The sequence below is a fragment of the Drosophila miranda genome, chromosome XL, assembly GCF_003369915.1.
Source record: "Drosophila miranda strain MSH22 chromosome XL, D.miranda_PacBio2.1, whole genome shotgun sequence".
Lineage (NCBI taxonomy): Eukaryota > Metazoa > Arthropoda > Insecta > Diptera > Drosophilidae > Drosophila > Drosophila miranda.
In genome coordinates, this window is record NC_046673.1 from 12,440,881 (window position 1) to 12,465,342 (window position 24,462).

Genomic DNA, 24,462 nt, shown 5'->3' on the forward strand with positions numbered 1-24,462 from the left:
GAGGCGTAAAGCGTTTTGGTTGCGGTATTTTTTTCGGTAGTTGTTGCAGTATTTGTTGGTATTCGATTTCAATATATATTTTTTTGGTTGTTGGTTGGTATTTTTGCAATTTGTGGATACAGAAGTAGGGTGAGAAGTGGAGTAAACAAATAAACAGATGTGAAATTATGTGAACATTTTTTGGATTAAATTTTCAATTGTTTTTTTTTTTGGTTTGTTTTTTGTTTTTGTTTTGCTTTAAAAGAATACAATTTTGGTATTTTTTGTTCATTTTGATTATTTTTAGAAAATTTCCAAGTATTAAAGAATACGCATAAGTACAAAGGAAATTAAACAACAGAATAATTTAAAACAATCAAGAGGAACATAAAACAAGAAAAAAGAAGAATAAAGAAAGAAAGAGAGTAATTAAACGTAAAACAAAGAAAATGAAATTAAAGGAAATTAATTTTGTTTTTTCCTTTCGGTTTGTTGTTTTCTTTGGGCAACGAATTAAAAATCCTCAAATAGATTTGAAGAGCAACATAGAAGATAGATAGATTGATAGAGATAGATATAAGGAAGACATGGGGAATTGGGGGATACGAATAGTTGGAAATATACAATGACACGAATAATATTTAATAATTATAGTTTGTATATATAATTATAGTTTCGAATCGGCTCAAATATCTCTTCCTCCTTCTCCTCCTCCTCCTCTTCCTGCTGCTGCTGCTGGGGCATGAGACTTGTTGTTTTTTGTTTTTTTTTTTTGCGGGTCTGGTAGAGCGGTTAAGCGGGGAGTTTTGGGTATTGGAAATGAGGGTTTTGAACGGTTACTCTGTATATATTGTATGACATGCAGGATGACTGGAAAAGGGCCATCGGAGAGCTGTTTGCCCCGCACTCCCCACCTGGGGGCCCCATCACTCCGCTGGCTGCCATCCACTATCTGCTGGCACCGCGTATCTGAGATGTTTCTGAGGCGTGTGTTTTTGCAATGTGAAAAATCATATGAATGCCAAAAGCTTTCTCTGCCTGTGTGTGTTATCGTGTATCCCTTACTGCTGTGGGATCCTTTCGAATGCCTGGATTTTGCCATTTGGCTGCCCTATGCTGACTCGCGCGCTGGATTCCGACTGGATGCATGCGTATGGTGCTAAGGATCTCCAATAATACGCACGTACATACATACACACAGGACATAGCAAGGATACACATATACATACACATATATGGATGGATCACATACACAGATATACATACATATCCACTTACAATGAAATAAATAAGAATTTACGCAAATAGACGACAAGTTTTACTTTGTATAATTCTTGAATAAAATACACGACTCTCTTCAAGACTTTGGATACGAAAAAAGAAAAGGATACTAAAGAATTACTACCAAATTTTCTACGTTAAACGAAAACATTGAGATATTTTATAGAGACTATTATATGAATGTTGTACGAAACTAATCAAAAAAGAAACACAAGATGAAAGCAATGCCAATTCGGTTTCAAATATTTAGGATCAAAATCGGATTCATAGATAGATATATATATATATATGTATATATATGTATGTGTCTGTGTTTGTTTGTGTTTTTTACTTTTTGGATGGGAAAAGGAAGTGGTATACGCGGAGATATAGATAGGTGTACTCCGAAAATTGCTTCTCTTTCATTTCGCTACCAATTTTTGTTGTATTTTTATTGTTGTTCATATATATGTATGTTTTCTTGGACTGTTGTCATTTAAAAATCAATGTTCAGAAAGCCAAAAGCAAACAAACGTAAAAAATTATTTAAAAAAAAACATGGTAATCGAAAGAAATCGAAGGAATTTGAATCATGTTTAACAATCTATCATATATGCGGTAGGAGTAGAAGAAGTCGAAGTAGAAGAAGGCTTAGAAAAAGTATCAGGAAGAAGAGGCGGGAGAAACTGTTTGAACTGTATTTTGATATGTTTCCGTTTCTGTTTCTGTTTCTGTCTCTGTTCTGTATGGTTTATAGCTGTCTCTGTTTTCTGTGTGGCTGTGAAGTTGCTTTCCCGATTTCCACGCACACATATGTATATTGTACATATGTTGTATGGGACATGTATGTACATGAGTACATCAAATATGGTATGACATCAAACGACAACAGCAACAACAACTTGATCTGATGTACATATGTATGTATATGTATGATGTACCTGATGATGTACATGAACATATAGAGAAGGTCCCAAGTATAATGAATGGGCTTACATTTTATATAAAGGATACACGAATATATGTATGTATGTATAGATAGTATATACGCATGTTACGCATACGCATATACGAGTACGATATGATCTACAGCAAATGCAGGCGCAGTTCAATCCACAAGTTGAAGCTTAATCGAATAATTGAATAAATAAATATGCGATGTAAGAATCTATATTTGTTTTTTTGTTTTGTTATTTTGGTTTTTTCTTAGTTTTTCATTGTTTTCACCCATGAACTGAAGAGCAGGTACACAAAACATAAGGAGCACCGTAAATCCACAATAAAATTAGGAAATGAAAACAAGTTAGGAATCTCAATAGAACAACAAAAAGATCAATAAGAGAGTGAGAGAGCGATGTAGAGAGCGAAAGACTGGATGTTTTGAAATATGGGAAATAGTACAGGACATATGCAAAGGCATTTCCCAGTGCAGTACAGATCGAGAAGAAGAGAGAGAGAGAGAGAGAGAGAGACATAGAGAAAGAAAAAGAGAAAGTACAGCTGTGTGCGCCATTATTACGTCGTGGTGGGAGTGGAGAGTGGAGCAAGGGTTCAGGTAAAGGAACGGGGGAATAGTGGAATGCTGTTATATATTTTCAAATAGAAAGAAGTCAAAACTACGCAAAGACGAGCAGAGAAAGAGAGATCAAAGAGAGAGAGAGAGAGAGAGCGAGCGAGCATACACTTTCATTCACGCAACAAAAACATAAAGAACAACAAAATGTAAAGATTTTGAAAACAAATTGCAAAAATTTCAAATGACAAACTGTACAAAAGTGGGTTAGGAGTATATTCATGTAGGCATGACAATCAAATCACTACTAAGAGGTCTCCACCCAATGCATTCTGCAATTCTACACAGTCTGTTGTTGGTTTGTGTTTCTGTTCTGTACTGCAGTTCTTCTGTTTCGGCGTCCAACCCCAACCCCCAACCCCCAACCCCCATCAGCCATCCGCCAAGCGATAAGTGCAAGAGTGTACACATATATGTATGTATATGAATGTATCGATAAATTGTATGCTGTCAATTTTGCAGGCACGCACAACATAACAAAGAGAAAAATGCGGGGAGAGAGTGGATGAAATTGGCAAAAATATGTGCAAGCAAGAAAACAAATTAACGGAACATCGTCCTTCGTAAAGGCTTTTGAATACCCTTTCAAAGCAAATGATGGCTGAAATGTATGATGATTTTATGACAGTATAACAGGACAAGATCTTTCATAAGAAACATAGCAAAAGTTCCCAAAAAAGCTCCTATGATAATCCATTCCGTGCAGACTATAATCAGCGATCCAGCTCCACTGTTTAACCTGGTTCCAAAATGCATCTAAATCTTGTCAAGAATGGGACATGCCTTTGGCTCCGGACAAATTTCAGTTGACCCTCTGGTGCAAGGGTATAACAAAACATTCGGGAGAATCACTTTCGGAAGGGGCCTGGTGGCCAGTGGTGATGGTGGTCGTGGTGGTGTTGGTGTTGGTGGTGCTGCTGTTTGGTGGCACAGCCAGACGGAAGGATGGGGAAGTGGTGAATGGCAAATGGCAAATGGAGGAGGAAGTGGAAGTGCGGAAAAACAAGCGAACTCGAATGCCAAATGTAAATAAATTGAAACGCATGCAAGCATTATCCATTTGGCTTCGTCGCTACGTGACACTGACAATTGCATTTCGATTCGATTGTATTGTATATACCGTTACAACAGATGCTACAGAGTTGCATTCGCATTCGAACTCGGTTCTTGGGGTACAGTGTTTGGTGTTTGGTGTTGTGTGTATGTGTGTGTGTGGGGGGGGGGGGGAGACTACGAGTACATGTAATATCTGAATCATGTATGAAACAAGCAAAAAATATTTGGGGGGGATACACTCGTGTACTGTTTGTGTGTGGTTGTGTTGCAAGCTGGGGCTGTGCTCAAGTCCCCCAAATCCCCTTCCCCCCCTTCACCCACAATGGGAGTTAATATTTCACTGATTCGATTCGAATAGTTCAACGTTCAACGAATAGTTCTTGTTTCAACTTTAAACTTTAAACTTTAAACACATTTTTGTACAGTAAAAAACTTGTGAAAGAGATTTGAGTTTGGAGTTTGAGTTTTGGAGTTTGGAGTTTGTTTTGGAGTTGTTTTTTGTTTGGAGAAGACATTACGCAATGCTTAGCACATACATTTATGTACATACATACATCGATATTAAATACATACGTATAATAGTTATGTCAAAGTATTAGTGGCAAACACATTGAATCAGAACGTTAAACGGAAATGGTATTCAGAGTAACACAAAAACGGAGAACAGATAATGGATAACGGATAACGGATAACGGATTACGGATAACGTTTAATAGGAAAAAGAAAACGGAAGAACTTAGAAAACGTAACACCGAAAACCGAAAACCAATCAACCATTAAGATCACAAATCAAAACGAAAGTTCAACTCAAAAATTGAGATACAATCCAAAATAAAATACAAAATAACGAAAAAGAAATCAAATTCAAATTCAGAACAAGTAAATATATATCATATCATGTATAAAGTATATATATATTTGGTTTATATATGTATTTGTATAGAAGGACAGAATATGACCATTACCTTTCGCATTGACGTAGCGTCCACGAAGCGATGATCCACAGGGAGACCATGAAGACCAATAGAACCGTTCCCGGGCATATTGTCATTAGAGTTTTTAAAACGAATCTACAAGAGTCGAAGGATCATCAAAAAAGAGTTTATATTAAATTTCATTGATATATTTTGTATGATTGCCCAACTCGCTTTCCCGTGAGCTTTAAAGACACTGCGAGATCCAGTCGTTTATTGTGATGGACAGACAGGCAGATATACCCATCCATAGACCAAAGTACAGACAGACAGACAGACAGACAGACAGACAGACAGACGGACAGACAGGGCAAAGCTAGAGACCTAATTTCAAAACAGACAAAGCCGTAAAGATGGATGGACAGCTAGACCCCAGAGCACACACACAGATATGTGCGGACAGCCAGAGCGAGGGGCAGCCAGATAAATGAACAGGTGGATGGAACTGTCGGACGGATGGACGGACACACACACAATGAAGGTCAGACGAACAAACGGACGGAAAGGTTAACAGACAGTTGGATGGACGGAGGCTGGAGATAATTGAACAGACAAATAGAATACCAGCTGAGAGACAGGTGCTCAACGAGTTAGAAAGCAAGCGGACATGGAGTATAGTTTTAGATAAATAAGTCCTCGTATCCTTGTATATGTTGTACGGATATTGATCATTTTCTCTGACTATTGGCTACGACTAATGGTGTCTAAGGAACGTTAAATTTAAGGAGTAACTTTGGAGAAACTACACATAATGAACTGGTTAATCTTCCTTTGGCCCAGATATTTATTTCCGCAGTGTTACAGTCATTTTGTTTACCTTTTTTATTGGTTGCTCATCCCTACTTTACAGTATTTTCCATTAGCGACAAGCGAGTATATACTCGACGAGGTCGATTGAATAATTGAATAGACTTATGTATGTATGTACATTGTACATACAAACGTGCAGGGGTGGATGGGTTGGATGGGGTTGTGGGGGTGTCTGTGACATACCTTGTGTTAAAGTTAATCCTATTGAGAGCGCCGATGCTCCGTGATGATGCGTCTGTGAATAGCTTTGAATGCAGCAGCATTACGCGGCATATTAAATATAATCGAAGGAACATAGGTAATGATAAAGCTACGTCATATGGCACCATTTCGGTGCCAATTGTTTTATTCTTATTGGCCAATTTCGTCGTCCACTGGAAATAGTATTCGCCAGGAATTGGATGTATAGCGCATATAAAAAGTTCTAACCCTATTTGACTAATTCGTTGCCATGTCATTGCGATCCTCCAATCGTCGGCGCAGTTATCTATCATGAATAACTGAGACCGATGACAATTTCATTCGCGAGTCATTTGCGATTTGATTTGATTCGATTCGATTGGGTTTTGTATGTAATTTAATTTGATTGGAGTGCATTTTGGATTGCATTTCGTATCGCATATATAGTCATTATTATCATCGTGTTTGCCGAAGGCAAAAAGTACAGATATGGAGAGAAACAAGAAGGACGAGAAAGAAAAGAGAACAAGTATATGATTTATTAATTATAATTGGATATTTATTGATTCGGTTCGATAGTTTTTTTGCGACTAAACAAAATGAATTACACTCAAATATACGAGCATGAATTATTTGACAAGTACAACGTCCATGAGGTGTGTGTGTGTGTTGAGTGGTGTGTGGGTGTGTGGTGTGTGGGTGTGTGGTGCATCTGAGTGTGTGTGTGGGTCAATGGTAGGTGTCGTGGTGGTGGTGGTGGTGGTATTGGTGGTGGTGTTACTGGTGCAGTTGTGGTTTTACGTAGCTGGGAAGCAAAACCCTGAGTCAAGTTCAAGTTTTGTAAGCGGTTGTAAGAAGCTTCTCCGAAATTCCGAAATTCCGTGATTCCATGTCTCTCATGTGTGCGGCATATCCAGGCATTGCTTCTATCCATATTTTTGTGTATCTAGTTGTGTGTGTGTGTGTGTGGGGGGTAAATGTGTGTGTCTATGTGTAAGATGCAAGTACTTACTAGAAAGCAGCGTGCGTGTTCACGTGTAATTAGCACATTTCACTCGATATCATTCTTGATTTTCTCTTTATTTATTTATTTTGTTTTTTTTCTTTTTCTTTTCTGTTTTACCTTTTCATTTTCATTACGATTTCGCTTTCGATTTCGATTTGGTTTCGTATATTTCTGTTTTGATTTTCGCTATCAAATCAAATTGGTATCGGAGCCCAATCATTTCCTAAAGACTCAACACAAGGGGCCGCTACCAAGGGCAAGGGCCAGGGCCAGGGCCAGGGACGCTTCCTGATTGCCATGTACGAGTACGAGTACTCCTTCAAGGACTCACTCTCATTATAGGTAAGTATTCGAGACACGAGCAGGAGCAGTGCAGTTGGGACAACACAGAGCTCAATTACACAGCTATACAATATATACATATATAGATATATATATGTACGTACATATGTATGAACGAGTATAGTAGATTACAATCGAATGTACAACATCTATGTCTATCAGTGGCACAACAGTCAGTGCATTTTGATTTTGAGTTCGAGTTATAATTGGTGTGTGGTTATTGTATTCTGATTGCATATGAAGCATTCGCAAGTTAAGCCGACTGATTGGATACGCGGATACTCGGACACACGGCAATTGATAGAATTGAATCGAATCGAGAGTCGAGTTCACGGTCATCGCCCATCGATCTGCTGCTATCTTAGAGCTCCACTAGGTCTAAAAAACACTTCAACACGGCAAAATAGTCACAAAGTCCTGTGTTGAATTCTTCTTCCAAGCTTCTTAAACTTTGGGTGATGAATGGAATTGGGGATTGATGCTTGATAGATACACATATCGATTGGATTAGATTGATTGCAAAATTCAGTATCGTATCGACTTAGCAATGGGAATGCTCATATGTATGTATGTATGTGTTTTGTATGCTGCTATGTTGGTATGTTGTATGCATTGTGGGGTTATGTATGCAAGCCGATTGGTTAAACAGAAAACAGGAACTAGAAACACATTAAACAGAAATGACTTTGTGGAATCAAGTTTTATCTTTTAAAATCTGCGAAAGACAGACTCTAGAGAGGATAATTTTACAATATAGAACACATATTTTTGCAAGAAAAAACCTAACAAAAATTAAATTTATAAATTCATTCTAGACGTATTCGGAAATAAAAATGCGTTCGATAGTTGCTCCATAAATAATGAGTATTTGAATTGTTCAAATTATATAGAAAGAGTCCCTGCCTAAGGCTAACCAATCGGCCTGCATGTGTGCAGCACTCTGGGGCTTCACACAATGCCAACGGGAGAGGTTGTTGCGAGAGACGGTGGTTCGGTGGTTGAGTGAGTTTCAGGGGTGCAATTTAAGCCACAATTTGTTCATATCAGCCAAGCAATTGCCTTGAACAGCGTGTTTGTTGTATTATCTGTATCTGTATCTGTATCTGTATCTGTTTCGGTAGCTGTATCTGTATCTGTAGCTGTTGTGGCTTATAGTATTTGACGGAGAAACGTAACATAAAAATTGAAATCAAAAATTGAGTAGAGTCTTGAGTAAGTATTTTATATACACTATACAAACGATTTATTGTTACGCGATTTCAACTAAACATCGATTTTGCAGCCGCTTGCTTTTGTCTTCCGTTTGGCACTACTCGTACGTACACGTACACGTACACATCCACAGAGAGATACATATGCATACATATATACAGATAGATATACATATATACGAGTACGTCTGCTCTAAGTACGATCTATGGTTTTTGTTGCTACTCTAGGCATATGTTCTGTTGGTTTTTGGTATTTGGTTGCTTCCGTATATGGTACATTACACTATGCATGGTAATTGTTTTTTTGGTATTTTTTTTTTGTATTTTGTTTGTTTGGATTTACTCACAAATATTGAAGTATGTATGGTAGATATTATAATAAGTATTACTTACTGAATTCTGCAAAGCATAATGGAAGGTAATTACATATTAAATTTTTACTTGTAAACATCAACATTAATTTTTAAGGGGGGGTTTATATATATAAACATTTAATCGGAGTTATATATTTTTGTAGAGAGAGAGAACAAATTGTGTGAAGAATACGAATTATGAGATTGGGCGGGGGGGGGTTTCTTGTTTTTTTTTTTTATATATAAATTGAGAGTATATATATATTAACTGATTGACTGACTGGTTGGTTGGTTGGTTGGTTGGTTGGTTGATTGACTGACAAACTGATCGTTGATCGATGATTGAACAATTGATTCGAATGACCTGACTTTTGATTGATTGAATCATGGACATGGAAATGGTTGGATGCGTTGTGAGAGTTGTTGAGGTTGTTGTTGTTGAGTTTTGTTGGTTTTTTTGTTTTTGTTTTTGTTTTGATTTTGCTGATTCGATTTCGATTCGATTGCGAGATTGATTTTCGGACTACCGATAGCGATATGCATGTGTAGATATCGATATCGACATCAATTACCAATCCAATTCGATAACTGAACACAGGACTTTGCCCCCACAGAGAGTCACAGTTGTTCCGATTTTATTTATAATTTTCCATTTTTTCATTTTTTATTTTCACATTTTTTTAGAATTCGATTCCAACACAAGCTAACAAATGCTTAGAGGGTTATCTTCTTCCACTTCTCTTCGGCTCTCATTGAGATCTCATTGAGTCTTTATCGGTAGTACTGTATGTATGCTAGTAGATAATAATTGCTGTAGTTGTAGTAAGTAAGTATATAAGTATATATATATATATATTTATGTTTCGGTTCATGTTCAGAGATAGTCAATAGAGTTACGTACTAGCCAAATTTGTATATGCTCCCATGCTTTCTACGAAAAATTTCAACTAGATTCCAACAAGGAAGAACAAAGAATTCCCATACCGATTTCTACAATATTCATGTGAGATTTTATTCAGATTGAGGAAAAATCGGTAGGGGAATTATAAATATAATAATATATGCATATGTTGATAATTAACTCATGCTACGCTAGATATTTAATTGTTAACACATTTCTAGAATAAGATTTATTGGTTTTTGGTTTTTATTTGTTTTTTATGTTAATTGTTTTTGTTTTTTTGCGGTTAGTTAGTTTTTGAACGAAACGAGAAAAATGTAACACAAAACCAATAAGTAATTAATTAATTAGAACAAGAGGAAGTAGAAGTGGAAATTGTTTATATTATGAGTATATATAGTATATATATATATAGATATATATATATAGATATGATCATATATCATCATTGGTTATCATAGTTTTAAGACCAAAAATGAAACAAATTATGGTGCTGTACATGCAACTGGTACTGGAAGCGCATATTGGAGGTAAACGAGTACGAGAACGAACGATTTTTTGAATGGAATGCTGGAATATGCTGGGGCCAGAAGTTTTTTGTATCGATCGCAAAACGAAACGAATGAAATGGAACGCTAGGTTAACGGAACGGAACGGACCATTTAATGCCGGACAATAATCGCGATCAAGTATCGATTTGATTAACGCTTTGGATTTTAAATCAGAGATATTTCTCAATTGAAAGGAAACGTTCCCAAAAGCCCCTACTATAGATCGGACCACAGGAAAACATACGAGAAATTGAGTTAAAAATTTCATTCGACTTAGCTTGGAATTCGATTTCGCTGGTACTCGATAATCGATAGATTAAATATTAAAGATTAAAGCGCATGGGTGGACCAAAAAAGAAGAAGGAAATTGTGGAACTGTGGTGAAAAGAGTGGTGTGGTGGTTAAGGTGAGTTTTTTTTTTTTTTTGGGTGAATGAATAATGGTTTAGCTGTATGTACAATGTTTCTGCTTCCTGCGCGGATCTTCTGGTTTCGGGCGTTGGAATGGGGTACCGGGTGGGTGGTTGGTTGTCCGCTGAGCGAAACAATGGAACGGGCGACAGGACGGAGGTAAGGTGTGGGGATTCTCGAAAAACAAAAGGAAGTCCGAATATGATTGAAAAATGGCCAGCGAAATGATATAATGAAGCGAGAGATAAACGAATTTTTTTGGCGGTTGGGTTGAAGGAGGGGACGTGAAAGAAAGAGTGTGGGGCTATAGGGGGGTGGTGAGAGGTTGAAAGGGGGTTGTGGACGGGCTGTGTGTGTGGAAGATGTTAAAAATGGGTAAACGGAAACGGAAACGCAGTTTTCTTTCTCACTCGTTCTTCTCACTCTTCTCTCACTCTCGCACTCGCACTCGCACTAGCGCTCTCTCTCACTCGCACTCCACTTCTCTTCTGGATGTTCTCTAACGGTACATGCATGCAGGAGTAAATATCTCTCTCTCGCTCTCGCCCATTCACTTGCCCAAAATATGCGGGAGGAGGGAAAGGTAACACACAAATGGGAAACGGGCAGCGGGTAACGGGAAACGGGAAACGGAAACGGGGGGAAACAGGGGGAAACGAAAATCAAAAACCAGAGACAAGAAAATGTTTGAAAACAGCAAACAAACAATCGAACAAACAAACAAACAAACGAACAAGCGAACAAACAAACGAAACCAAGATGAGATGGTGAGACAGTAGGAACGGGGAACATTGGAATGGAGCAGGGTTGGGGAACAGCATGGTATGGAGGCGGGCGGATTCCGGGTATCGGTTATATATAGAGATGACAGTGACAGTGAGAGCGAGAGTGACGGCACGGCAACGTTAATAACAGTTAACGATGACGACGACCATCAGCAAGAACACATCAAATAACATCTGGAAAAGATAATACAATGTTTCACTCACTCTCACCTGCACTTCCAAAGCATGGTAAGCTACTATAAGTCCTAAAAGAATCACAGTCGAAACAGATATTAAGGTTTTTAACGCTGTCGAGTAGAACGATGCCTGCAAAGACAAACAAACAAAGAAAAAGAAAATCAAATTATATATTTGTGATATTTTGTTTTGGGACAGTATCTCGTTTCTATTTACCTTTGTGTAGACACCGGCACTGCTCAGCTCGTTCTCAATCACCATCACGATGATGCCGAACATGCCCATCACCAGGGCATAGTCACTGATGCGCTTGCGCTTCTCAAAGAGGGCTTTCCTCTTGCCCAGGCGATAGCCCACATTGGGTTTGTGTTTGGCCGAGTTTGTTGATGGCTTCCTGGACGTATTGCCGCCAGTAAGAGCACGTTCTTCCATATACCTAAGAATGGAAATCGGGTGGGAAAAGTGCCATGAGCTCTGGGTTCCAATCTCCAATATATAAGCGCACACTCGCCAACCCCCACTCCCATCCATTTATTCATTCATTCGACTATCAATAGATCGATTGCTAGGACTATTAGGGGACTATACCTAAGGTGTTTTTACAAAGAACTAATGATATTCCGCCTTCCCTTTCGTCTATATGTCTAGCGATTGATGGTTTTCTAGGGATACTTATAGGAGAGTGTTATGGATAGTTCACTCTACGACTACGTGAGTCTATTGGCAGTCCATTGCTATCTGATTGCTTCTTGTATTCCAACACATTTCACTTTGTCTCATTCTGATTGCCTCCTCCTGTCTCCCCCTGGACACGAACGAAAATCAAAAGCACCACAAAACCCATCTTCAATATTATTCCATTCGGTTCTACATCCTTTAATTGTTCCCTTGCCACTTTAGCCGCCTTTATCGTGTTCCATTTCTCCATTCCAATCGGTTGCCAAGGCTATGTCTTAACATCCTAATGAATCCTTACATCTCGTACGCTGAATTGATGTTCGAGTGGCATTTGCATATGCCTGAACCCCACAGATCGCTGACTAATGCTTGAGTGGCTCGCTCCACGGACCATTTTGTTGGGAGATATCCTTGTATATGGGAGGAGGAGGCGCTGTGACCGGGTGACCGGCTAGAGGCCTGGATGGGTGGGGGGGCTAAGTCAACCCAACTCAATCGAAATGCGCACCGCTGGAACTCTGGTCTGCACCTCAATAAATCCTGAATGCTATCCTGAATGACAGATTTGTGTGTTTTCGCTGTGGCTGTGGCTCCGACTGTGGCTATGGCTATGGCTACCGCTGGGGCTCCGGCTCTGGCTCTTTTCTAAATGTGTCATATCAATTTGTATCCTATGGATACACTGACACACACGGGCACAGTGGCACACGTAAGCACATACTCGTAATCATACTCGTTCTCGTACATATGGATGAGCAAAAGATGGCCAATAAAAATTTTGCTGACAAATGAAAACGCACACACACACACACACAGATAAACAGAAGCATGGCGGCCAAGAGTATGAGATGGCACAGGGGTGGACAGTGGGGGCTGTCCTCGTTCTCGAATCCCATAGCCATTGCCATAGTCCGTAGTCGGCCTCCTGCTATCCATTCTCCCCTCTCCTGCCACCATTTGTCTCTCTATAAACTGCTGAACTGTGCCAAATTGCCAACGTGATTGCTTGGGAAAATATCTTTCCGTCCACGACATTCATAGAGATTTATGGGAAACAGTGGAAGTCGGACGCCGGACACCGGAACAGTGGGGGGATTCGTAAGAGAAATTGACTTTAGAGTGTTCAAAATTGAAACGGAATTCTCCTGCTAAAACTTCTCCTTTCCTGTCCGCTTTTTCTTTTTAATAACCTTGCCAAGGGGATTATTATTATTATTATCTCTCCCGGAAGCCAACGTTTCCTCGAGACCCTACCAAAGTACTTATTGACTTGGAAAAGTATACACAAGCGAAGGTCTATACCAACGTGTGTGTAAGAGACGAGTAGCTGCAGCGAGTAATCGGATAATGTAAACGACCTTTGAGGGTACAGCGACACGGTACATGATCGATCGAAACGAGTTCGAATCACGTTCAAGACAGAATTCATCCCGAAATCTACGACAGGAACACGGGAAAGATATGGATATACCTTTGTATACCCTTTTATTCTGTGTCCGTATCGGTACTTATAGCTTCAATGTAAAATATTTTGAATTTTAATCCGTTGAGGGTCAAGCATTCAGTAGCTTTTCGCTTTATCTCTTTGGTCTTTTGTTTCGGTCTGCATGGAGGTCTGCATGAATGTATTCATCATAATCCCCCTGTACTTTTTAAAATGAATGCGAATGAATGAATGAATGTGTGGGCTCATTCAGCTTGTAGCCATGCAGACCTCTAGCGTCGATCTAGCGTTCGTCGAGGATTGTGGATGGTGGATGGGTTGGGTTTTTGATGATGAGTGCAGGCTTATAGGTGTATACATACTCTAGGTACTCTAGGATCTGCGATGGGGTTTCTGGATCGGGCTATACATACATTTCATACCTAGGGTAGTCTGAGTGGATACCCACTAGTGCCTCGGCCGCTTCTTCGTTGCATCCAGATGAGATCTGTTCCCGGTTCGCAATGGAAGGTGTTTTCATCGAGCCAGGAATTGACAGTGTCGACGCCGGTTTGCGGAGCTAAAATATTGGTTCAATTTCATTATAATTAAGCTCATAATATCTGAATATTACTATAAATATGATTTGTGTGTTGGTTTCTGGGTATCTGGTAATCTGTGGGTGCGACTAGCATCGGTGTGAAGGATCTACATAGATGGCAAATTATATAGACACATAAATAAATACAGATAGTATACATTACCATTGTGGACTAGATCTTTTAGGCACTACAAACGTGGGGTACTTTCAGAAGAACTCTTCTCTCAAGCTTAAACGCAAATCCAATAAAGGATTACCTTTAAGGGCATGAGAAGTATCACAAGAAGTTTATTTTCCCCCCATCTTCTCGAATACCTTTTCCCGCATTTCCTTTCCCTCAATTTTCCAGTTGAATTACAAAATTTCACTTATGAATATCTTCCATTTGGTGGTGCCCTTTTCCCTGCTGTGTTTTTCCGCATTCTTTCAACCGAATGACGACATCTCCCTCTCGCTCTCACTCCTTCTCTGTGCTTCTGTGTGTGGAATTTCTCTGGTTTCATCTTGATTCTTGGTTTTTGGTGTAAATCCAATTATTTTTGTCTAACCAAAACAGCGAAAAAAATGGTAAACGAAACAGAAAATAACAGCAAAATCCACTATGCATCTATCTCTGCCGCTCTCTCACTCTATCTCTATCTCTTTCTCAAGTGAAAAAAGGAAGAATTTTTGCGTGAAAATAAAACTAGAGTCCCACTACCACAGCCCCCGTTATCTATGATGGCAGGCCAAAGTAAAAGCCAAATAAAATCAGTGAAAAAAGAAAGAGAGAGATAGAAAGCCAGTGAAAGGGTGCGAGAGAGAAGGCAAGACATAGAACTGCGTGTGTGTACAATTTTGGTCTTCATATTTAAATGAAAACTAAAAGATAAGTAATCCCCTTTGCCACTTTTCCCCACTTTTGCCTTCCAATATGGGTGCGGTTTTGCATAAGCTGTAGGAATGGGCGCCAAGAGAGAACGAGAGAGAGGGACAGAGAGCATGGGAGGGTGAAAGTAGTAAAAGTCGTAAACTAGAGAGAAGACAGACATAGAGACTGCCTAAAATTCCGCTTGGAAATACCATTTTTTTTGCTTTCCTTACTTTTTCATTGCTTTTCATACGCGTCCCCTCCTAGGACTCGTCCTCGCAGTACTGCCCCAACTAGGACTCGTTGCTAAATCCAAATATTTGTTTATAAAGAGCAGCTCAATCCTCCAGCTCCACCGCCACCCCCTTTCGGCACATCATAGGAGCAGCAGCACCGACTACTACGTGACTGGGCGCCAGAGCAAGGGCTTAACTTTTTTTCTCTTCACTTCGGCTGGGGTTCCCCGCCCGTCCCGATACCCATCTTCTGTCGCTGGTGTTTTTGTATTTTAATTTTCATTGTTGTTCTTTCGAGCAATTTCTCTATTTTGTTTTTTACAAATTAAACTTTATTTCTCATTTAGTTGCGGGAGCAAATTTACTTTGGCTGCTGCTGGAAGGGCAGTGCACTTCAAGAGAAAGATACACAAATGGAAATAATTCGGGTTTTTTTTGCATAGTGAGGGTCTTACCGAGAGAGAGCTAAAAGCCCACACTTTGCCGCAAAGCCACACTGGGAGAGGAAGGGATTCTGCGATAGGGTAGACGAGATATTTCTGTAAGATTATACCACAGAATGATGTTGTTTCAGATGGTGGAAGGTTGGTAACCACCGCTTTAGAAATGGATACTTGGAGTATCCCGATTTCTCCAAGTGTACAGACTCACACATGTGTATCTTTCTGTTCATTTGCAAGTGCAGATTGTGTTGTCTGTCTCTCAATGAATGTCTCCCTCTCTGTTTCTGTCTCGTAGGGAAAGCCATAATCAGTTTTGGCTTTCGCTGTTTGTCAGTTGACATTTCCTTGGGCCACCGTTGGCCTGTGCCACTCCCCTGTAATGAATGCTTTCCTCCAGCATTTCTCTGTCTGTCTGTCTCTCTATTTGTCCCTCTCTGTATCTGTGTCTGTATCTGTATGCGTGTGTGCTGTCTCTCTGTGTGGGTGAATTGGTTTATGCTAAGTAGATTTGCTTGAACGTGACTCCTGCTCTGCTCCGCTCCGCTCCTCCATTTCTCTGCTCCTGTCTGTAGTTTGTAACTGTTTGTAAGCCCGATGAGTGGGGATGATGCTGATGCCGACTGACGACTTGACAGGGGATTTCCGGCGGTTTGTTAGCTCAACACCGAAGCGATCATGTGCATAAATTGACAAATTCATTAAGCTTCGGGAGCGGTTGAGGGGGGATAAGTGTGGATAAGCCTTCCCTTGGGTGCATTTCCCCAACCATTTCCCAGCCATTGAAATGCAATCACACGCATGGAATAAAAACACGAAATGATGAGAGCTCCCAAAAGCATAGCATACTTTTTGGGGCAAACAGATTCAGAGATTAGACAAGAGATTCCTTTAAAGTCGCCTAAGAAGTCGCTGAAGTCTTAAATGATTTGAAATAGAGTATTTTGGTGGCCAAAACATAAATTTGGCTTCATGGGATATAAGTAAAACATGTATTTTTCAGGTTGAGAAATACAAAAGAAAACATGGATGGAGAGATAGAAGGAGATAAGGAGTCTCCGGAAGTACTGAAGGCGAAAAGAAAAACTTATACCCCTTCAAATGTTATCAATAATCATTAAGAAAAAGTACTGCTACGTTACGCTGGGAGAGAGAGTCTCAAGGGCCACAAAAACAAGCAATAAAACGTAGAGTCGCCGACAAAATGAGAGCTTCCTTGTGGTAGAGTTTTGTTACTTATTTATTATTGATTTGCAATCAAAAAATATGAGTGAAAACATTATCTAAGAGCCCGCGACGCAGAAAAAACAAGCAGAAATGATGAGAAGCACAAAATTATAGCATACTTTTCAGGGCCACAAATCAGTGAAGAAGCGAAAGAGCCAGAAGGATAAAGAGAGCGAGAGAGAATCGAGGGGGAGTCCCAATTGTTTGTTATTGTTTGCTCGTTGCGTGGCCTTTCATTCTCCCCTGCTCTCACCATTCCCCCGGAGTCCACACACGCACAATTTTTGGGGCCACACGCAACGCCGGAAAGTGAGGAGTGGAAGCGAAGGGAAGGGAGTGTGCGGGTCGGCCTGGCGGTTCGGGGCGAACACACGAGACCAACGTCAACAGCAACATCAACGCCTACTTGTCAGCAGTAAAGGGTGTGGAGTGTGGGTGTGTGCCAGTGAAGTGGGTTGATGGGGCGGCATGCCCCCAGAGAGAAAGAGATAGAGAGAGGGGGGGGAGGGGGAGGGGGAGGGGGAGCGGGAGCGGAGGTCCGTCCTGTCTACATATGCAAAAAGGAAAATCTATTTTTCGGCAGATGCGTGTCGGCTGTGTTGGCGGCGGTCTGTGTCTGTGCCGTGGGCCATGTGGCTGCATGCCACAATGGAGCGGCAGACCGAGGCGAAACGAAACAAAACAAATTGCGCATATTTCTAGGACATCTAATGTCAATGATGCTAATTGGATTTCTTAATTAAGTTGGAGGGCGGCACAAGCGGCCCAGTTACAAAAAACGACAGAAAAAAGAAGACCGGAGAGCAAAGTGGGAGTCGGAGTGGGTGTGGGAGAAAGCGGAGGCACTTGCCGGAAGATTAACTGAAATCGTTTTCGGCTTTTAGGATACTTTTCCCCCCATTTAAAAAACTCCAAAGCAAGAATTAATAGTTTTCTTTTAATTAAAATTTCATCAAGGCTTACAAGAGTTCCGCTTTCCCTCCCTTTCTCTCCCCCCCTTTTCACTGAAAAGTTGAAGTATGTAAAACTCATGGAACTACATTCAAATACATACGAAAGCATTTGATATATTACAGCTTTGTGGAACTTTAATTTAAAGTTTTCCTAATAAATATTTTAATTTATAAGATACAAAAAAAAAAAAATGGACGGAAATAATGTTTTGTGTGCAACAGAACAAATCTAAAAAGTATAATAGCTTGAACGGCAATTAAAAGGAAAGAAAATCCCTGAAAAGGCAAAACTTACAAGGCAATAAATGCCATCAACGCATTGAAGAGTGCAATAAATATGTGAATGCCGTCGATGTAACCCCAAGAAATGCAGTAAACATTTATCAAGAATTTTCATTCGCAAATCAATGATTTTCTTATAGGTCAATGAATATTGCAGGCATTTCCTAAGAAAAAAAAAAAAAACACCACAGAAATGTGGGGCAAATAAATTTTCTTATGAAGAAAATTACATGCAAAAGCTGCAAATGTGAAAGGTAATCCATGGAAACTGACGTTTGCTGTTAGGAGAATCTCATAAGGAGGATAGGATTATACTCTCTTTATCCAAGAAGGTTGCCCATATACCTGCAGAATCCTTCCTCACGTTTCAAACTCTTAGAATAGACATTTCATTCCAACTGACGAGAATTCAGTGGATTTCTTAAGGGTTTTCCCTCACCGTCAGTGGAACGATTTTCGATGCCATTGGGGGCTATTTTTGGGTGCATTTCCACCCATCCGTTTATGACGAGGACTAGCATAAAATGTAATATTTTATGCATACAATATTCAGCCAACGAAAATATTTGTATGGTGTACAGAAAAACTATAATTGTCAAAGTGTTTAAGGCTCACGTTTAACCCATGTATGTACTTATTCAAATCCATACGACTTACACACGAACACAGAAACTAGCAAACCATGTGTGTGTGTATGTGTGCCACGCCCCAAAATTGTTTCTCACCTGCGTTCTCACCTTTAAACGAAAATTAACATACTCATTGCCCCCGTCCCGACGACAACGACACACACAGAGAGTTTTATGAGCTTCGCATCGACACGCATACTCCACTCACCAACACATAAACGTATAGAAAAACACACACGCAGGTACATACACACACACGCTCACCGATAAAGTGGTAAAGTGAAAGGAAATTGGTGGAAATTATCGAGTTTCCTATACAAAACGCGGCCAGCACGCAAAAACGAAGCAAATAATGAAACGAATCAAAAGAAGAAACACACAAAAACTAGACGACGGCAAAAGGAAACTTGGAAAATTGGTCTGAAATGGTAATGGGGGGGGGGGAAACGAATGCGAGAAACGGAGTTGGGAGAAACGCCTAACGAAACCGATTAGGCACCACCCCGCCCTCTCGACAGGGCTGTACACATCCTGACAGGGTATCAGAGGAGTGTCCCCAATTTTGGGCAGGACTTGAGATACACCTACAAGCTACAAAAACTGTATACATACATGGAAAGGTGGAACTGAGATATGAGAAATATGAGAGGTTTTAGTTAACAATTTTGATCAAAATTTCATTTAAGTTAAACCGGAATACTGCCACCAGTATTTGTGCAATAAATCTCAGAAATGTACTAACATTTTATGATGATTGAAGTGGAATCGTCCATATAAGTATCTCCTTCGCATAGAATCGCTTGTGGCAAAAATTACGAGGACGTTGCAAGAATGAAGCCATCATTTTCTAACCGATAAACCAACAAAGTGTCAGATAATTTACTGTGCATACTTTGAGGCAACTGTACCAAAGTTTAATCAAAGATTATCCATGTGTATCAGATAGTCCATGATATCAATATGTTATATTAGAAGTCCTGCCACCTTCTTGTCATTGCACCTTCTTGTATTACTGAATTAAAGAGTATAAAAAACTTCGGTTTTCGTCTTGCTTTGTTTGGTTTTGATTTCCTTTTCCGTTGTGTGGTTGCCTAATAAATTTAACGTAATTCACAATACATTAAGGTTACATTTGGTTTGCATCAACCCCATACACTCTCGTCACTCTCACTCCCACTCTCTCTTTCTTTCTAACTTTCTGTGTTACTTTCTCTTTGTCCCTCTCTCTCTCTCTCTCTCTCTGCCTGTGTTTCTGTCGGTGGCTGTCTGCGCCTGCGACTGTTGTCGTGTGTCGAGTGCAGGAAATATATAATGAAGTGTTCGCTTTGTTGGAGCTTAATTAGGCGGATAAGTAATATTTTTGCTTTTACCTCAAGAAAACCTACAACGAGCCCCCAGTTTTTCCCTCTTTTTTTCCATGTGTGTGTGTGTGTGTGTGTGTTAGGGAAGTCTGTGAAACTTTGGAATTACGCAATTAGTTCACCCTGAGTGCACAATTCGGTCACAAATTTACTAGTAGCTTCATCGTTAAGGGGTCTTGACAGGCGTTCGTCCTGCCTTTCATCACTAATCAAATCGGTTCCATTCTTTCGGTTTCGGTTTCGTTTCTTTTCTTGGCGTTTCGTTATTTTCTTTGTATAAAAATGAGAGATCTGCTGGAAAAGATTGATTGCCGGAACAGGCCTTACACATCTATAACAAGCACCCCCTCCCCCTACCAACCACAAAACGTGTGGCACGTGGCACGGGGGCCCATAGTGGATGTGGGATAGTGGCTTGGGACGTTTGGAGCGTTTGGAGCGTGCCAAAGCGGCGCATTCATTTAATATAATAATGATAAGGCCCCCAATGACAGGGGGACATTCCTCAAGCAACCCTCCAGAGCCCAAAGTCGTATCTATGTGGCGGCTATATGGCCATAATGTCAATGGGCGGGGCGTGTCACACTGCCACACTGGGGGCAGACGATGCCAGCAGTAGTGCGGTGCGGTGCGGTGCGGTGCCGCTGTTGAGGGCCGAGTGTTGAGGTGTTTGGTTGGGCTGCTTTGCATGTTGCAGGTTCTTATGATCGAAAATCAATATATATCTAACCCTATTGTAGCGTTAACCTCCGCGCCGCACAGACATTACAATACTCGTGCATTGCAAAAAGCCACAAGACGAGCGCCCAAGAAGGTGACTCAGTGGCTCAGTGGAGGGAAAGCGCACCAAAAAGAACAATTAGGAAAGCAGGGCCCTGGTATTGCGACTACCAGAATACCCTATAAGCGGATTCAAACGGTGGAAGTGATCTTAGAATCGCTTTGATAGTGCGCTTCCATTGTAGAAGTTGCATCTCACGTTTAAACGTGACTGGCAATTTGCCATTCAATTGGCAAATATAGTTATGTGAAGTTATTCCAAAAAAGGTAAGAAGTTTTAAACCAATTTGAAACATTTTTGTAGATGGCAGTAGGAGCTGGACGCAACGAGAATAGTACTTTGTTTTCATTTCTTTAGTATTTTTGATATTTAATTAGTATTCTCGAAATTTGTTTCGGTATTTAGAGAATAATTTATTTGAATTTTAAGTATATTTAAGTATTAATTTTAGTATTTAATTAGCATTCTCGAATATTTTTTTTGTATTTAGAGAATATTTTTTAATTTTAATTATATTGAAGTATTTTTTATTTTAATTATTTTTGGTATATTTTTTTTTTTTGTATTTTTTTTTTTTTTATTAAATATATTTTATATTCTTTATTTGCGAATTTGATTCTTATATTGAATGATCTCTGTTTGTGTCAGCTGAAGACTCACATGGAAGGGATGTATCCTATCACTTATGGGACATTTTTCACAGCGAATATCTTCACGTCCCTTACGTTTGAGGAAAAGAGATGACATTAGCTGTTATAGTTATCCGATCTTGGTGAATTTTAGTAGATAGCTATATTTGCAAGCTACCAAAATGAGATCCAATATTCCTCCAATTTGGAAAGTCACACGAAAACTACTGCAGGCGGCGCCTTCTGCATTCTGAATAAAATATACCCTCATCGAGGTCTGCGGAAGTATCAATAAACACAAACACCGAAATTATGAGTTAAAAATGAGTTTTCCAAATAATTTTCATGTTCTTGTTTTCTGTTGACGCTTTTGGGAATTGTTATACAGCACATATGTTCATCGTATTCAAAAGTATAACCACACAAGGAACCAAAGAGCCAAATGGCAAAAAGTCAAATATTTGCCATAGCAAAAGGTAAACAACGGTGGCAACAAGGATCTAAACCAGAGAGAGAGAGAGAGAGAAGGGGGTGGCGCCCCCAGGACTCCATCAAGAATTCGGGTTGTTGTTGGGGAGGTGGGTTCTAACCAAATAATTAATAAACAAACGATACCAAATAGACAGAGCCACAGGCAGTGGACGAATGGCGGATGGCCTTGACTCAAATGCTTGCCACCGGAGTTTTTGGATGAGCCACCACTGCCACCACGTGGCAGGTGCCCCCATTAAGGGTGCCCCCTCGTGAAGGTTAGACATCTAGTCGCAATGGCCTGTTAGGGTCGCATGCCTGCTCAATTATCCAGCGAGGAATACGAGAGTGGCAACAATCAGACAGAGGGAGACACATACGTATACACAGCCGGTGGCGGCAGTTGCACAAAACGGGGATTGGGAATGGGACTATCTCTGACTATCCACCGAATTGAGCTAATGCGTAGCAATTAGGTTTAATTTCGAATGATTTGCTTCCGTAATAATGACAAACAACCAACGCGAGGGTCGAGTGCATGAGGGGTAATAACATCAGCAAATTTGCTGTGATTCGATTTGATTCGAATCGAACTTTGATTTCCAGCTTGATTCGCTGTTTCTCGTTGCAGGGCCAATAGGAAATAGGACTCTCGTTACAGTAAAAGACGTAACAGAATAGAGAACAGGACGTAGCAGAACAAAACAGAACAATGCGTCTGTCATGGCCACGTGCTTCCTTCCTTCCTTGCTTTGGACTCTTTTTGCTTTCTCTCTCTCTCTCTTTCCATCCTTTTTCCCTTTTCTTTTCCACAATGGCGAAGCTTTAGACTCTTTTTTATTTTACCCACCCACACGCTTGTGCACTGAGCGAAAAATCATAGTTTGGAGTCAAGAATAGGGTGCACAATGAAGATTTTAGCTCCATCTTCTACCAAAAGATAGAAAGAAATATCCCCTAAGTAGAAGGAACAGAAGTATTAGATGTGATCTTCCCCACAATCTATTCCCCTTTCAAAAGACTTTCTAAAAATGAAGAACAGTCGATTAGTCAACAGTGTTTTTCTCTCAGTGTTGTACACACTTGGGGAAAACGTGTGCGTTCATATGCATATGAGTGTGTCCCATAAGGTAAAGGATATCAAAAAACATTTAACAGCCAAAGGAGGGGAGAAATGGAGAGAAAGCCCTGGCATCCACATCCATTCCTCCTGTGGGGCACGTGTCCTGGCCCAACGATTTGTGTGTGTGTCCTGGAAATGTAATCCCTTGAAGGAATTCCCTTCGAAAGAGAGTGAGAGAGAGAGAGAGAGAGACGAGCCGGAACTTTCGTTCGAGGCTGATTTGTTTATGCGTGAGGGCCGCCATATCGCAAAACTTCTACCGAAATAGAAACTTAATATCCCACAAAAAAATCACAAAAACCTCTGCCACAAAGCGAATTTGTTAATTGAAAATTTCCTCCTCTGCACACACACACACACACACCTTCTTAAGAGCAAAATCGACCTCCCTCCTTGCTTCGTTCACAATGAAATACAAAAATAAAGTAAAGACAAAGAGAAAGAGGAAGAGGAAGAAACAAATATAAGCACAGAAGAGATAAACAAAGTTCTCCCTCGGACCAAATCCCCATCTCAAAAGCGAGTTTAAGGTCTTAAGGCGGGCCTGATTGAGCAACTTAATAATTCAGAATTATTCCGGGTGCCTCCGTCCCCGGCGCACACTGCTCACAAAACACAGAGGAGCCCAGAGGTACACACACCCCCACCATCGAGCACCATAGGAGATCTTTCTTCCTTTTCTGTTTGGGGATTTGCATCTTTAAAGCTGGAAAAATATTCATCTGGAGGGGCATTTTTCAATGCCCATCCCATGCGGCGTATGCGTTATATCTGCCGCTCCGCTCGGTGCGAAAAAAATATACGTATAAAGGCAACAACAGACAGATTTTCTGTGTGTCTGCCACGCCCACTCCTCTAATATAGCCTTCAACACAACAATAAAAAGAAGGAATGTTATGGGGGGGGGGGGGGGAAGGAGGCGGAGCAGGAAACTGAAAGTGGAATCTGTAAGTCGCACACATGACGTATACGCAATGTGCGACTCAGATTTTGTTTTATGTTTTTTCACCCATTTCTTCTTTTGATGCCACTTTTTTCGTTTCTTCTTTTTTCACTCACTTTTACTGCCTTTTGGTTTGCTTTTCTCTCGTGCTCTCTGATTCGCCTTTTGGCTTTCTTCTTCTTTCACTCTGCGTCTCCTTTTGGTTTCTTCTACTCTCACTCTAATTCTCCCCTTGCTTTCTGGTTTCCCTACTTCATTACTAATTTT

At 40.2% G+C, this 24,462-nt stretch overlaps 1 protein-coding gene across 21 annotated transcripts in view; it reads right to left on the reverse strand.

Moving 5' to 3' along the window:
- LOC108164597 (small conductance calcium-activated potassium channel protein) overlaps nucleotides 1-24,462 on the reverse strand; it is a 69,581-nt gene that overhangs the window by 14,529 nt on the left and 30,590 nt on the right. For 9 of the 21 annotated variants that reach the window (XM_033388009.1, XM_033388013.1, XM_017300430.2 and 6 more), the window contains 5 exons: nucleotides 14,104-14,249; nucleotides 11,785-12,004; nucleotides 11,596-11,697; nucleotides 5,836-6,152; nucleotides 4,834-4,938 (listed from right to left, as the gene is read on the reverse strand). In XM_033388009.1, coding sequence (XP_033243900.1) covers nucleotides 4,834-4,938; nucleotides 5,836-6,152; nucleotides 11,596-11,697; nucleotides 11,785-12,004; nucleotides 14,104-14,249 — 890 coding nt within the window. Of the gene's footprint in view, nucleotides 1-4,833; nucleotides 4,939-5,835; nucleotides 6,153-8,784; nucleotides 8,791-11,595; nucleotides 11,698-11,784; nucleotides 12,005-14,103; nucleotides 14,250-24,462 lie in introns of all 21 variants that reach the window. The other 12 variants (XM_017300432.2, XM_017300431.2, XM_017300429.2 and 9 more) reach the window with 4 other exon arrangements.